Genomic DNA, 14,697 nt, shown 5'->3' with positions numbered 1-14,697 from the left:
AAATCTTATTTTTTAGAAGGTTTTTTTGCTGTTCATGATCAATAATTTAGATTTTGTGAAGAAATACCTGCATGTTTGGGATTTCTGAGTTTGCAAGTGTGCATACAGAAGGCTTGAAGATCCTGATTGCTGCTTATCAGCTCCTGGTGCTATGTTGTCCTGGCTCAGTCTTTCCTGCCCATAGATGCTGTCTATGGTCTGACCATTGTATCTGGCCGGGTACAGAGGACCCATCTCTGCCATTCTACAGCCTGGTGTCCAATGCTATTAAATGGATGGTGAGTGGTGACACCCTCAGGTGCTGCATTAGGGTAACCAGCCTTTCCTCAGAGTGATTCAGGCAGGGGAGGGGTAGAAGTGAAGGGTGATCATTGCAGGGTGTAAATACTGTAAATGATTTCAGCATGTCATACATTTTGAGATGTTCAATTTTCTTTAAAAGTGAAGTAAATAATTTTTTTTAAATTTAAAAATCATTTGTTTTAATATAGAGGGTTGACTAAGCAAAAAGGAAGTTATAAATAGTTTAAATAATTTAAACATCAATGAACTTTGCTTCCTGAATTTTTATCCTGCAATTCCCATTGAAGTCATTGGAGTCTTAGATCCAAAGCTAATGCAGGCGCAGCTATTATACTCTGTTGGCAGAGTTGAACTGTGGTATGTCAAACTATAATGCTTCACAATCTGTGGACAGAAATCCAGACTTTGTTAGTTTCATTGGTGGTTCTGATTAGAATCAATGGCAGCTATTGACCCAGTCTGTAATGTCTCATGGCAATGCTCAAAATTGCAGTCATTCCCCAGCATTTATTAGGGATTGTGCCCAATGATCCTTCACCTGCTTGTGGTTAACAATTTTAATGAAAGAGAATGGTTCTGAGAAATGAAGATACAGTAATAGTTTACATTGTGAATTGAGTATATTTGAATCTTTCAATTTTTAAAAAAAATTCACTTTTTAATGGATTCATTTGTAATAGTATTGGACTGTTTTGAATGTCAGTTCAGTCACTTTCAAAGTTTATGGCTGCTTTGACAATTAGCTAAGTTGGGGGAAGTCTTGGACAGCTACTTTTCTAAAATTTATTTGACAGGGACTGTCCTGCTTGCCCCAAACAGCCCAATATGGAGGGATTTACACAGAGAAGTTATGGTGCAGCGCCTTATCATTGAAGATAAAGCTGCCCATGTTCAGCAAGCTTTCATCGGATGGTGTGAATAATTTAGTCCAGTGCCCATACTGAATGAAAATTCTAAGCACTTGGGCTGATGTACAATACGAAGCGTGTACTGTGGCAAAAAAGCAGTAAAATTTCAAGATTAAAAGACATGGTAGCTGCCAGCCACCTGCATATATAAAGTGCTCATTTTCTCTGTCAAAAGTCAACAGATACTTCTCAGCTGTATATATGGGTGAGGCCATGTAGAGGCTTACTCTAACAGAAAATTATTGTAACATTCTTTCAGATCTATTTTTAAACCAGCCTAAAAAAACTCCAAGGGCTTAACATCTTTTTTCCATCCCATCTAATTCAGAATAATTCAGTTTGGAGTTCAGAGTTGATGTCTGCTGATTGCAAAGTAACACTACACATCTCTTGTTCAGCATGCAAGGGAACAGTTTGCTGGAAGTTACATAATTTCTTTGACAGTTTGTGATTTAATTCCATGAATGGAACAAAATTGTTGGAACAATAATATTGCAGATGACAGATGACCATAATACAGTACATGTAATTACAATTTTGTTTTTCTTGAGTAGTAATGGTTATCATTTGCCTATATTTCATTATGCATTTTAATGGATTATACCAACGTTAATTATCTAATAGATTTTCATATTTATAAACGAAACTTTCCAGACAAGGTGTCTGCTGATTTCTAACATTTTGCATTGATACTGCACAAACTGGGAAATTAGCAATGAATGAACATTTACATAGGTAAGAGGAGGCTACTGATACGAAGACCATACATTTAGATTTGATATTTTTATGGTTTATTTAACAGAATAGATCTCACTGGAAATATTTGTTAGATTTTTTTTATTTTAAGGACAGGTAGAATATCTATAAATGTGAATGAATTTGTTGCTTTTCCCCAAGTGCAGTGTAAATCCTACTTGTTCTGGAACCCAATCATAATTCAGCAAATTTGCACATTAGAAGAAGAATAAAATTTAAAAATAGAAAGGTCTTTCATGCACCAGATGGTTTATAATGATAGTATTTTGAGAATGGGAATTTTGAGGAAGGGGGTTGATGTTTTGAAATAGAGGGCTACATCATTCAAACAGATGGAATGAGTGAGGTATGTTGAATGGTCAGCAGTCTAGTCTAGTCATCATTGAGTTGGAGGAGCAGGAGGCAATTTCACGACTAGAATTTGAGAGTGCACTCAGAACATAGGAGTTGAACTAAAGACGTGGGATCAGAACATCCTGCAGATCATGTGTGCTGCAGCAATGGTGCATTGGGTAGATTATAATTGTGGTATCACTCATTTTTCAGTCGTGTTGAAATTCCTAAATGTTGAGGAGGATGCAACTGTGGGTGGGTATTTCATCATATTCTTGACTACCTGGTGGTGTAGAATCTTTTAAGTACAGTGGGAGAGGCATTCATTGCTCAATATTCAGACCCTCCTCTGCTCTGAGTTGATTCAATTAATTTGCTGGTTATTGCTGACTTCTCAAAGGTAAACATTGGGAGACCTCAATGCTATCATTCTGCTAAGGAAAAGGAGGAAATATAAAATAATAATTTTCTCACACTGATGTGGAACACTGATGTGAGAACATATTATGTTGTCTTTTCTAAATATATTATACCCATTTTGTTATGAAAACATGGATATTCTAAATATAATACAGTTGAATGCTATCTTTCTACATTACAGTGGTCTTATGCACTTGAAAAGCCAAATACAGGAAGTGTGTTCAACATTGCTTGGTCTGCTGACGGAACTCAAATAGCTGGCGCTTGTGGAAATGGTCATGTGATCTTTGCCCATATCATAGAGCAGCGTTGGGAGTGGAAGAATTTTGAAATCACATTGACAAAACGAAGATCAATGCAGGTATTTTTTTTATTTAATAACAATTTCACATGGGATACAAATACAGCTGTGAAGGCCCAATCATTGAGGGAGTTGAAGGAGGAGATTGATAGGTATCTAATTAGTCAGGGCATCAAGGGATATTGGCAAAAGGCTGGAAATTGGAACTAGATGTGAGAATGGTTTAGCTCAGGGTGGAGTTGTGGAACAAATGCCTACTTCTGTTCCTTTATATTGTGATCTTGTGAAAAGAGAATGACATGGAAATTATTATTGTGAAGAACATAATTTTTGTTGATACATAAGTGGCTTGTTTCATAAAATTGCTTGGGAACTGTGAACAGCTTATACACATGATGTGCTTATTGAGAAATGGGCATTGCTGAGTGGGTGATATGCAAATGTGTGGAATGTGTTGACTATAGGTACCCTGGGGGAAAAAAGACTCTAAACATTCACTTTATCCATGCCTCTCATGAGTTTATGAAACTCTATAAGGTCACCCCTCAGTTTCCTATGCTTTTTCATATCAGTTTCTCCCTAGAACTCAAGCACTCCGGTCTCAGCAACAACCTGATGAATCTCCTGTGCACTCCTTTCAACTTATTGATATCCTTCCTAGAGCTGGGTGACCGGAACTGTGCACAGTATTTAAATGAGATCTAAGCAACACCTACAGCTGTATCATGAGATCCCAACTTTTGTATCTAAAACCGTGTCCAATGAATGGCTTCTTCACCACCCTGTTCACCTGATTGCCACTTTCAAGGAACTATGCATCTGTACCCCTAGATTTCTCCATTCTGCCTCAGTAGAAAATAACACTCTACTGAGCCCCACTCATGATGATTATGTACCATACATGCGAACAAATAAGGAAAATTCCATATTGTTTCTCTCCATTAGTTTCCATTTTAGTGTTACACGCAGAGCAAATCTTGAAAGCCTGAGCCAAGCAGTTCATCATTAACAGGCATTCAATACATGCAATTAATAACATTACTATACAACTATTCAGTCATGACTCTTCTCCATTTCTTTCATACTTGTCTTGAAATAATGGGAGGAAGATTGCTGCCTTCCTAAGAAAGGAAAATAAAATTTGCACCTTTAATCCTCTGAAACTCATGCAGACTAAGGCATTGGTTTTGATTTTATTAGGTGGGTTTGCAATCTGCTAGAGAATGAATTACAGGGGATGCTACGTGATGGTAAATTAGTTAAAAAAGTGTTAATTAAGTAATGTTTTAAATTCATTAATACCTTTAAAATATTTTAGATACTTCTACTTTACATTAAAAGTGCCTCCAAAAATAAGATAAACTACCTACAGCTGTACCTGGAGGCCGATAAGAAGAAAGGATAAGAAGAGAACTGAGACTGCCTTGACAATGAAGCAGGGAGCTATCGCCTAGGCTGCTCTCCGGCTGAGTGATCCTCTTGGAGGGCCCTCTGTCAGCGTCATCCATCCGTAACAATGGAGAGATGGCGTCGGAGAAGAACTTGGAACTGAACTGTGAATGCGTGAGAAGTCACACATGCGCAGTAAGGAAAAACACAAAGAACTACTGGGAGTAGGGCCACAAAGCATTGAGAAGTCACGGACCTCTGCCTCAGCACTGGATGATGAGGAATCGGGCACCAGAGGAGGATCTGTAACCGAAGAAGAAGAAGAACAACAACAGGAAGAGAAGGTAATTAAAGAAGCTAAAACCATTTCACAGGCTAAAGTAGAACATTAAAGCACAATTATAATGCATTAGTTTAAAGTAATGAAAGGGGAAGTGAAAGAAGGATTGAAGGCAGAAATGAAAGAAGAAATGAAAGGGGAAACTTATAGAATGTTAGAGGTTGTGAATAAAGTGAAGAAGAAATTGGAGAAAATGGATGAGAAAACTACAAGAGTTCAGGAGGAAATGCAACATGTTGAAGACAGGGCATCGACTGTGGAAAATACAACTACTGCTTTAATTACGGTGAATCAAAAGCTTCTAGAGAAAGTGGATGTATATAAAACTTCAGCAGAGGAATAGTATTAAAATAGTAGGCCATTCGTAAGGAAAAGAAGGTACAGATGCAACTTGCCTTTTTCAAAAGTGGATCCCTGAAGTTTTGGGAGAGCAAAACTTTGAAAATCAAGTTAATATTTAAAGAGCTCATAGAGCTTTGAGATCAAAACCTCTTTCAAATCAGAGACCATGTTCTATATTAATTAAATTTTTACGCTATCAAGACAGAGAAAAGGTTATTAAGTTTTGATGTGAAAGGGGCAGGGGAATGGCCAGGCCCACTTCAATGAGATGGAAATAGAATTTTATTCTATCTCGACCTGAATGAAGATCAATTGAAGGGAAGGAAAGAATTCAACCTGGTTGAATTCTTAGATAAAGGTTATAAATTTGTCCTACTTTACCCTGTGACTTTGAAGATTTTTGTACCTGGAGACCAAAATAGATTATTTTCCAATTTTGCTCAAGCAGAAGAATTTGCCCAGGATCTTCCTAGAGTGCAGCTCCAAGAAGAAACTGTATCTCTGATGGGATGGAATATTTCTTTTTCTTTCTCAGTTTCATTATTATTGGAAAAGGGGAAGTTTGTAAGATGAAAGAAATTAAAATAAGAATTATTATATTTTTCTCTCTTCCTTTCTGATTTCCGGGAAGTTATTTTAGTTGTTGACAGCTAAATAATTAAAGATTTTGTATTAAATGTACCAGGGGAGTTGGGAAGAATGGGAGGTGCTGATTGTTGCGAGATTATGTGTATTTTTGTGTCCTCAGTCATAACCTGTAAAATGGAGGAAGGTAGTGTGGTATGTTTAAACAACACTTATCGTGAAGGATTTTTTATATAAATATAGTTATGTGTGGAATTATATATTTGTATTTTTTCTTCTATTTGGATTGCTGGAAGATAAGAGTACTGATACATAGGATATTAAATAATGGAAATAGGAGGAGACTTGCTGGGGGAAGTAATAGAAGGGAATTGATTATATTTTATCAAGATGAGTAAGATAATGACGTTTGTAAACTTTAATGTTAATGGGTTAAATAGAACTGTAAAAAGGAAGAGTGTTAACATCCATTAAGAAAATGGGAGTTGATGGAGCTTTTCTTCAAGAAAAATAATATGTTATTAGGAGGGAATTTCAATTTTTGTTTACATCCATTGTTTTATAGATCTACTTGAGAAGCAATGAAAGCAAAAGCTACATTTGTCTTAATGAGAGATTTGAATTTAATAGATATATGGAGGAGGATTCGTCCTAGAGAGAAATATTTTTTTTTCGAGTAGGTTTGATTCTTAGCCTAGAATTGATTTTTAAAAAATCTTAGCACAAATGCAAGCTAGGATTTTTGAAGCTGATTATAAAGTGAGGATTCTACCTGATCATTCTCCTTTATTAATAAAGATAGAAATGCCTGATAAGGAGAAAATGATTTAGAGATGGAGGTTGAATTCTTTATTATTAAAAAATTTTTTGTGAATTTGTTAGAATGCAAATTTGGACATTTTTGTGATACAAATTTGAAGTTGGAAGATGAATAAGTTTATTATATGGGATGCTTTGAAAGTATTTAAGAGGTCAAATTATAAGCTTTACTTCTAAAATTAATGAGTATATGAGGGAGATTGATCAATTAGAAAAAGAAATAACAATTTTGGAAAAGAACCTTCAAAAACAGGGTTCAGAAGATGAGCATAGGCAATTAATTAATAAAAAACTTCAATATAACACATTACAAGCTTACAGAACAGAGAAAGCCATTACAAGAACAAATCAAGAATATTATGAATTAGGCAAGAGATCACATAAAATGCTTGCTTTGCAATTAAAAGCAGAACAGGTCCTGAGAACAATTAATGCAATTAAAAAGATACTAATATTTTTACTTAAAAGTCTCAAGAAATAAATGAATAAGTTAAGAATTTTTATTCAAAATTATATAGCTCTGAAGCTTTAAAAGATTAAAGTAAAATAGATAGGTATTTATCACAGATAATTTTGCCTGGATTAAGTTTGGAAGAGTGAACTGATAGAGGTGGGGGAAGCTATAAGCTCATTACAGAGTAATAAGTCTCCAGAAGCGTAAGGATTCTCGGCTGAATTTTATAAAGAATTTAAAAATTAATTAATTCCTATTTTTATGGAAGTATTAGATCGAGATTTGGAAACCCATACTCTCCCAAAATCATTTTCAATGGAAATAATTACAGTGATTCCTAAAAAAAATATAGAGACCCTTTAAAGCCTTCACCTTAAATGTGGATTATAAAATTGTTGCAAAAATCTTGGCAAATAGAATGACTAAACTGTTGCCTAAATTAATAAATATGGATCAGACAGGTTTTGTCAAAAAGAGACAGCTGTGTGAAAATATAGCTAGATTACTTAGTATAATTCACTTAGCGCAAAAAAGCAAAGAGTTGAGTGTTGCAGTGGCTCAAGATGCAGTAAAAGTATTTGATATACTGGAGTGGGATTTTTTGTTTAATTTGTTGGAAAAATTTGGATTTGGATTGACTTTTGTAAACTAGATAGGGCATTGTATAATAATCCTAAAGCTAAAGTATTGACTAATGGACAAATATCTCCAACATTTCATTTGGCGAGGTCAAGTAGACAAGGATCTCCTTTATCTCCAGCTTTATTTATTTTAGCTATAGAACCGCTTGCTGAAGTAATTCAGAATGATTTGGAAATTAAGGGATTTAGGGAAGATGAAGAAGACCATAAAATTAGATTATTTGCAGATGATGTTTTAATATACTTGATGGAGCCTAAGACATCTTTATTAAAATTATATGTTAAATTGGAAGAATATGGAACAATTTTGAGTTATAAAATAAATTGGGATGAAAGTAAAATTATGCCATTAACAGAAGGTGATAATAACCAATGTCAAAGAGATACCCATTTTAAATGGCCAAAAGAGCGTATTAAATAATTATGCTTTTGCACAGATAACAATTTAAAAAAATTATATAAATTGAATTATTTATCATTACTTAAAAAGATTGAGGAGGATTTTTAAAAATGGATTAATTTACCAATTACTTTAGTGGGAAGGGTTAATTGTATTAAGATGAATATATTCCCAAGATTACAATATCTTTTCAATTGCCTATTTTAATACCTCAAATATTTGTTCAAGAATTGTATAAATATGTAAGGAAATTCCTCTGGAAATATAAAATGTCAAGAGTCTCTATAGAGAAATTAACATGAAAATATGAATTGGGCCGCTTACAGCTTCCTAATTTCAAAAATTATTATCGAGCGGCACAAATTAGATTTACTTTTTTTGAAAGCGAAGGAAAGTCGGCATGGGTTAAAAATAGAATTGAATAAAATAGGTGATAGAAAAGCAGATGAATTTATATGTAAATGGGATGCAAAGTTGATTGCTGGTGATAAAGAAACAGTATTGTTGAAGCATTTGATTTATATTTGGAATAAAATAAATGATGAAATTGGTGTAAGAGGACGTATATCGCCTAAAATGCTTTTCATTCAAAGTTTTCATATCTTTTTCAAAAGATAATCTATTTTGGAATATTTGGTTTCATAAGGCGATTAGAAATGTTGAAGAGTGTTATGAAAAGGGTTAATTAATGGCATTTGAGCAATTGAGAAATAAATATGGATTAACTCAAAACACTTTTTTGTTATTTTCAATTAAGAGCATATTTGAGGGATAAGTTAGAACCAACAATGTTATTGCCTTGTTGTACTGAAGTAGAACTTCTTATTAGGAGAGGAATTGTTAAGAAATTTACATCTATGATGTACTCTTTATTACAAGTAGGAACTCCTAAGTGTGGAGTTCATAAATCCAGACAAGAAGTGGGAATTAGATTTGAACATTGTTATTGATGAACATAGATGGGCAGATCTATGTATTATTAATATTATATTATTAATGTAAGGTATAGATTAGTTCAGTATAATTTTTTACATCAGTTATATCTTACACTACAGAAATTGAATAGATTGAAATCAGATTTATCAGACCAATGTTTTAGGGGTGGTGAGATGTAGGAATTTTTTTAAAATTCAATTTGGTCTTGTCCTAAGGTAAGACCTTTTTGGGTGGATTTAGGGAAACAAGTTACAGGTATCGTATTTCTGCAAAATCCAGATTTTTTTCTATTGAGAAATAACGAAGGAACAAGACCTAAATTAAAATTATCAATACATCAACTGTTTGTAAAAGTTGTATTAGCTGTTGCAAGGAAATGTATTGCGGTTACTAGGAAATTGCAAAATATGTCTGGGTATGGTAAGATGGAATGCAGGAATTCAAAGTTGTATTCCTTTGGAAAAAATTGCATAGAGTTTGAGAAATAAATATTCTAAGTTTTTGCAAATTTGGTGCCTGTATACCCAACTATTAGTTTTAAATTTGTAAAATTGTCCTTGCTATGCCTCTGAACCTGCAAAAATCTCTTCTGAGTTATATTAATGAATTTTCTAAACATGTATGTAAGACATCATCCCTATGAGCAATCCTGAAAGCTTCATTTTCTTTCTCTTCTATTTTATATAATTATATTGTACTTTTTATATTGATTATTTTAAGGAAGGGGGTTTGGTGGGGGGGGGGGTAAATCTTATCATGTATGTAAATTCTAGTTTGTTTATTTTTTGGAATGTGTATTATTATATTAATTGATTAATACCTGTATGGAAAACTTTTAAATAAAATATTCAAAAAAAAGAGGATGAATGACAGAACTGTGACTATTGTTTCAAAGCTCTTGCAAACTGGAAACCACTGCTATTATCTGCACTTGGCTGGTAGTAAGTAGAGTGCTCAACAATGCTTTGAGTTTGGAATGCGACATTGAGACTTGGTTAACCATTGCCAGTATTGCAATCCTTGACTATCATATGCTACCCTTTGTTTTAGTCTTTGCATAGTTGGTCATTGTTTACTTGCTTGAGCTTTGAAACCTTGGAAGTATGTTGCTTGCCATCTCTGCAGATTTGCAGAAGATCTCAGCATTACATGAAGAACTTGACATGCATTAACATGCCAATCATTTGGCTCATCACTGTCCTCATCCAGGTTTTCCGGGCTGAAGTGTGGCTAAAACTCAATCTCCATGGAGTTAACACAGAAATGATCTGATTTGGCTGAAGACTGCATAAGCTAGGTCTCACATCATACACAGGTCCCAACTACAAAAAACTCCCCTTATTATATAAGATGTCAAGTTCTGAACTAGTGGATAAATGATGAAAGCTTTTATTGTGTGCCATTTGGCTTTCCATTCAGAGATCAGCAGCACATCTATAGGGGACGGTGCGGGTGAGATATCCTCTAAATCTAAAATGACAAAGGCTCAAGGTTGTGGCTATGGAGAGGTCATGTTAGAAGGATGTATTGGAAACATTTTAAATATTCCCTCAAATAATATGTTGCAAGTCACTTGTAAAATCTCAAGTCTCGTCACAAAGTTTTGATTAGCTACATGTTATATCTTGGAATGACATGGTTGGGCTAATCTGGAAATATTTGTCACCAGGCAAAGCTGAACCTCTGGCTTTGCAACAGTTGAAATTTAGTTTTCTGTTTCTGAGTATCAATGCCATAAATTAATAATGAAATTTAGATGAAGAATTGGACTACTGGCTTTGTACATGAGCCACAGCACTTACGCTGAATGTTGTCAGCAGTTTAAAGGGGAACTGAAGTATGCTACAAATTGTTCATTTCTTATTGTGTTGTGAACAGGTACGGAATGTGTTGAATGATGCACTAGATATCTTGGAATTCCGTGACAGGGTGATAAAGGCCTCATTATCCCAAGGACATTTGGTAGTCGTAACTACTCTGCAATGTTATGTGTATAGGTAAGTCCATTTTTCTTTGAAAATTATCCATTGTTCTTTGCCAAAGCTAACGTTTAAATTCTTCAGAAATTATATATTTCAATAGTTCTTTTACATGACAATAATCCAAAGCTGATATGCCAAAATATATTTTCATGGGATATGCCATGCTTTTGATTTTGTTCCTCTTGAAAAATATATGAAGCTAAACCTATTAAAGTGAACACAATGTTAGTTGTTTATCATGTGCGAAATGCTTTAAAAAGCATTACGCTTTCATTCCTGTCTTGTGAACTTTTCATGTATCCACAATTTGTTTACTATGTTTTATTTCAGTACAAAGAATTGGAATACCCCACTTATATTTGATCTAAAAGAAGGTACTGTTAGTTTGATTCTGCAGGCACAGAGGTGAGCAATTACCATTAATCTCCAGACAAAAGGTTTTATGTACATAAAGGAGCTTGTTGTAATTTAAATTGATTTTAATTGTGTAAAATGGTTTTTTTTTTCTTATGTTTGAAATAAGTAATAATTATTCAAATATTTGAAAATGGGTTGTGTTTTGAAGTTAAGATGCATTAGATATTTTGGAAATTATTTTAATATAATTTTCTAACATCGACATGTAGGATTAGTGTCATGCTCAGTTCCAGTTTATCTCTTAAAATGCCATGCATTTTATTCAAAGGTCAAAAATATCCTAATGATATCAAGCATTCAAAAATTGGGCATGTTTTGTGATGAATATTTTAAAAATATATAAATTATTTGAATATATTTTTCTAATATAAACTTATAAAGTCTGTGTCTTATATAATTGTAGTTATCCACTTGGTATGCTGTTTAAAAAAAAACATTATTATGTGATGCAGCCTTTGCAGAACACTTAGGTAGATTACTGTATGTACTGCAGAAATGTACTGAAATCCAGATCATGCAGATTTGGCAAAGGTTTGGAAAACTATCACTGGATCATTCCTCTCATTAGGAAATTGTGTGTGGCAAAATGGCTTGAATAGCTTTTTTTCTCTTTTTTCATATATTGTTATTAATTATATCTTTTTTTTTAGAGATAGTTCACACCCTAAACTGATCTAAAAAATTTTTTTATGATATATTTTTATTCTGTAATATTATTGTTTAATATCTCTGTATTAATTCATTACTTACTATGTATTTTTTATATCTCTTTGAACTGTATGTGTTTATAAATTATAATAATAATAAAAAGATTGAAAAAAAAGATATATTTTAGCAAAAGAGTTGACCATACAATAATGTAATGATGTATCCAATTAGTAATAATTTTCAGTAAAATGTAATTCAAATGATACAGCTTTTACATATCCATACCTTTAAATGTTTAATTTAAATGTATACGTTTAAATTTTACATTGAATTTTTTTAAATTTAGGCATACAGCACGGTAACAGGCCCTTCCGGCCCACAAGACCATGTCGCCCAAATTCCCAATGAACTTACAATCCCTGTACATTATTTTTGAAGAGTGAGAGGAAACCAGAGCGCCTGAAAGAAACCCATATAGAGAACATAAAAACTCCTGACAGGCAATGCTAGATTTGAACCCACATCACTGGCGCTGTAATAGCATTGCACTAACCACTACGCTAACTCTGCTGCCCTTTTATAATTAATTTTGTTATATCTAATTCGATAAGAAAATTATAATTTTATGTTTTGACTTTTTTGAGATACAGCAGCATATGTAATATTTGTTTATTTGAACAGGCAATTTCTACTTCTTGACGGAGCAGGGATTTATCTATACTCATACGAAGGTCGCCTTATTTCTTCTCCTAAGTTTCCAGGAATGAGAACTGACATGCTGAACTCCCAAACTGTTTCCCTCAGCAATGATACAATTGCTGTGAGAGATAAGACTGATGAAAAAGGTATTATGCAATATAAAGACGTAAGTAAAAGCTGGCTGCCTCACTTGCACCCAAAAATCCTCCCTCATCACCATTAGGTGCCCCGAGCAGTCCTTTCAAGTGAAGCAACACTTTACTGTTTATCTGCAGGAGTTATCAACTGGATCTGGTGCTCCTTTTGTGGCCTTCTCTACATAGGAGAGACTGGGCACAGGCTAGGCGATTGCTTTGCTGAGCACCTTTGCTCTGTCCACATCAGTGACAGGGATCTCCTAGTAGCCAACCACTTCAACTCTGGACCCCATCCACTGTTCACATGTCTGTCCGTGGCCTCATACTATCTTACCAAGATCACCCATAAATTGGTGGAACAACATTTGATTTTCCTTCTGGACACTCTCCAACTGGATGGCATTAACATCAATCTCTCTGGTTTCTGTTAACCTTCTCTGTTTTCCCTCTCTTCCCTTTCCCTTGTCTTCTTTCCTCCAGCTGTCCACTCCTTCCTTCTCTATTCACAGAGCCGTCCCTCTTCCCCCTGGTTGTTGGTGTGCCCTCCCTTTCTTATCCATCTATTATCTCCTACCTTTGGGACCCTGCTCCTCCCCCTGGCCCCTCCCCCCCACTATTTTGTTTGGTTGCCTGCCGATATTTTTTCATACTTTGATGAAGTATGCCCATAATGTTGGTTATGTGTCTTTATCTTTGCTACTGTTTGACTAGCTAAGTTTCTCAGCGTTATGTTTTAACTTCAACCACGGTGTCTGTGGACTTTTGTGCTTTACTTTATTTTTATACAACACTTTCAACACAGCAATGTGATTCAAGGCATTTCAAAAAGGACTATCAGACATAACATGACAAAAATCTAATTGTTTATGGATTGGCTGGAAGTGCATTAAAAATTAAGCGGTAACCCTAATTTTGGACTTTCCACCCAGGGGAAATAGCTTCTCAGGATTTACACTGTCAACCTCACAAAAGCCAACCATTATCTTCATGGGTCATTAAGCTCATTCTACTCAACTGTATGCTACTTTTCAATGAAGACACCAGAATTGTACACAGTTTTCAAGGTCATACTACAGGTCTTGCAATATATCCTAACATATAATTTACTGGAGATAGCGTGGTATTGAGTTCCACAAGGTTGATAAGAGTTGGAAGAGTAAGAAAATTAGATGTTCATAATTGTATTGTTGCAATAGGTACCACTAAAGTTCAGAAAGCAAAGATGTAGTGGTGAACTAACCTTCAGGATGAAAAGAAACAAGGAGTAGAGTTGTGGATGCACGTTAGTTATGTAGGTCAGAAGATGAGAAGCTGGTACACACAATATCAAACATTACATCATAGGGATAGATGAGGAGGATCTCTGGTCCATCTTAATTTAGGTATCCATAAATGTATTCTTAATGCTGTATCCACACATTTTTGCCTCAGTAATTCCTTACTTTTCATAGACCATCTACATCTGTCTAAAATAGCCATTTGGAGTTGCATGCCTTTTTCACTCCCTTCCCATTCCCATACTGACATCTGTCTTGGGACTTTTCCACAGCCAGAGTGAGGCTCAACACAAATTGGAGGATTAACACCTCATATTCTGCCTAAGCAGTCTATAGGCCAATGACATGAACATACAATTTTCTAATTTCAGGTCACGTATGCCCTCTCACTTCTTTTGTACCCCTTCTGCTCTTCCCCTCCCCACCCCATATTTTTATATCCCTCTTTTCAATCCTCCCCACTCCCCCTTGACTCTATTCTTCCCCACCCCCATCTCCCTACTGTATTCCTCTGCTCCTTCTCTCCTTTTCCCTCGCCTCCACTTCCTTCAGTGCCATCTGGTCTGTCTTTTATTTCATTTAGACATACAACACTGTATCAGGCCAATTC

General features: G+C 34.7%; 1 protein-coding gene across 5 annotated transcripts in view; it reads left to right on the top strand.

Moving 5' to 3' along the window:
* ift80 (intraflagellar transport 80 homolog (Chlamydomonas)) overlaps positions 1-14,697 on the top strand; it is a 189,248-nt gene that overhangs the window by 119,540 nt on the left and 55,011 nt on the right. For all 5 annotated transcript variants that reach the window (XM_069896778.1, XM_069896777.1, XM_069896779.1 and 2 more), the window contains exons 9-12: positions 2,902-3,081; positions 10,806-10,924; positions 11,240-11,314; positions 12,656-12,819. In XM_069896778.1, the coding sequence (XP_069752879.1) occupies positions 2,902-3,081; positions 10,806-10,924; positions 11,240-11,314; positions 12,656-12,819 (538 nt within the window). The remainder of the gene's footprint in view (positions 1-2,901; positions 3,082-10,805; positions 10,925-11,239; positions 11,315-12,655; positions 12,820-14,697) is intronic.

Source organism: Narcine bancroftii, chromosome 9, assembly GCF_036971445.1.
Source record: "Narcine bancroftii isolate sNarBan1 chromosome 9, sNarBan1.hap1, whole genome shotgun sequence".
In the NCBI taxonomy this organism is placed as follows: domain Eukaryota; kingdom Metazoa; phylum Chordata; class Chondrichthyes; order Torpediniformes; family Narcinidae; genus Narcine; species Narcine bancroftii.
The sequence above is the reverse complement of the archived record's forward strand: the minus strand, read 5'-3'. Positions and strand labels throughout refer to the sequence as shown.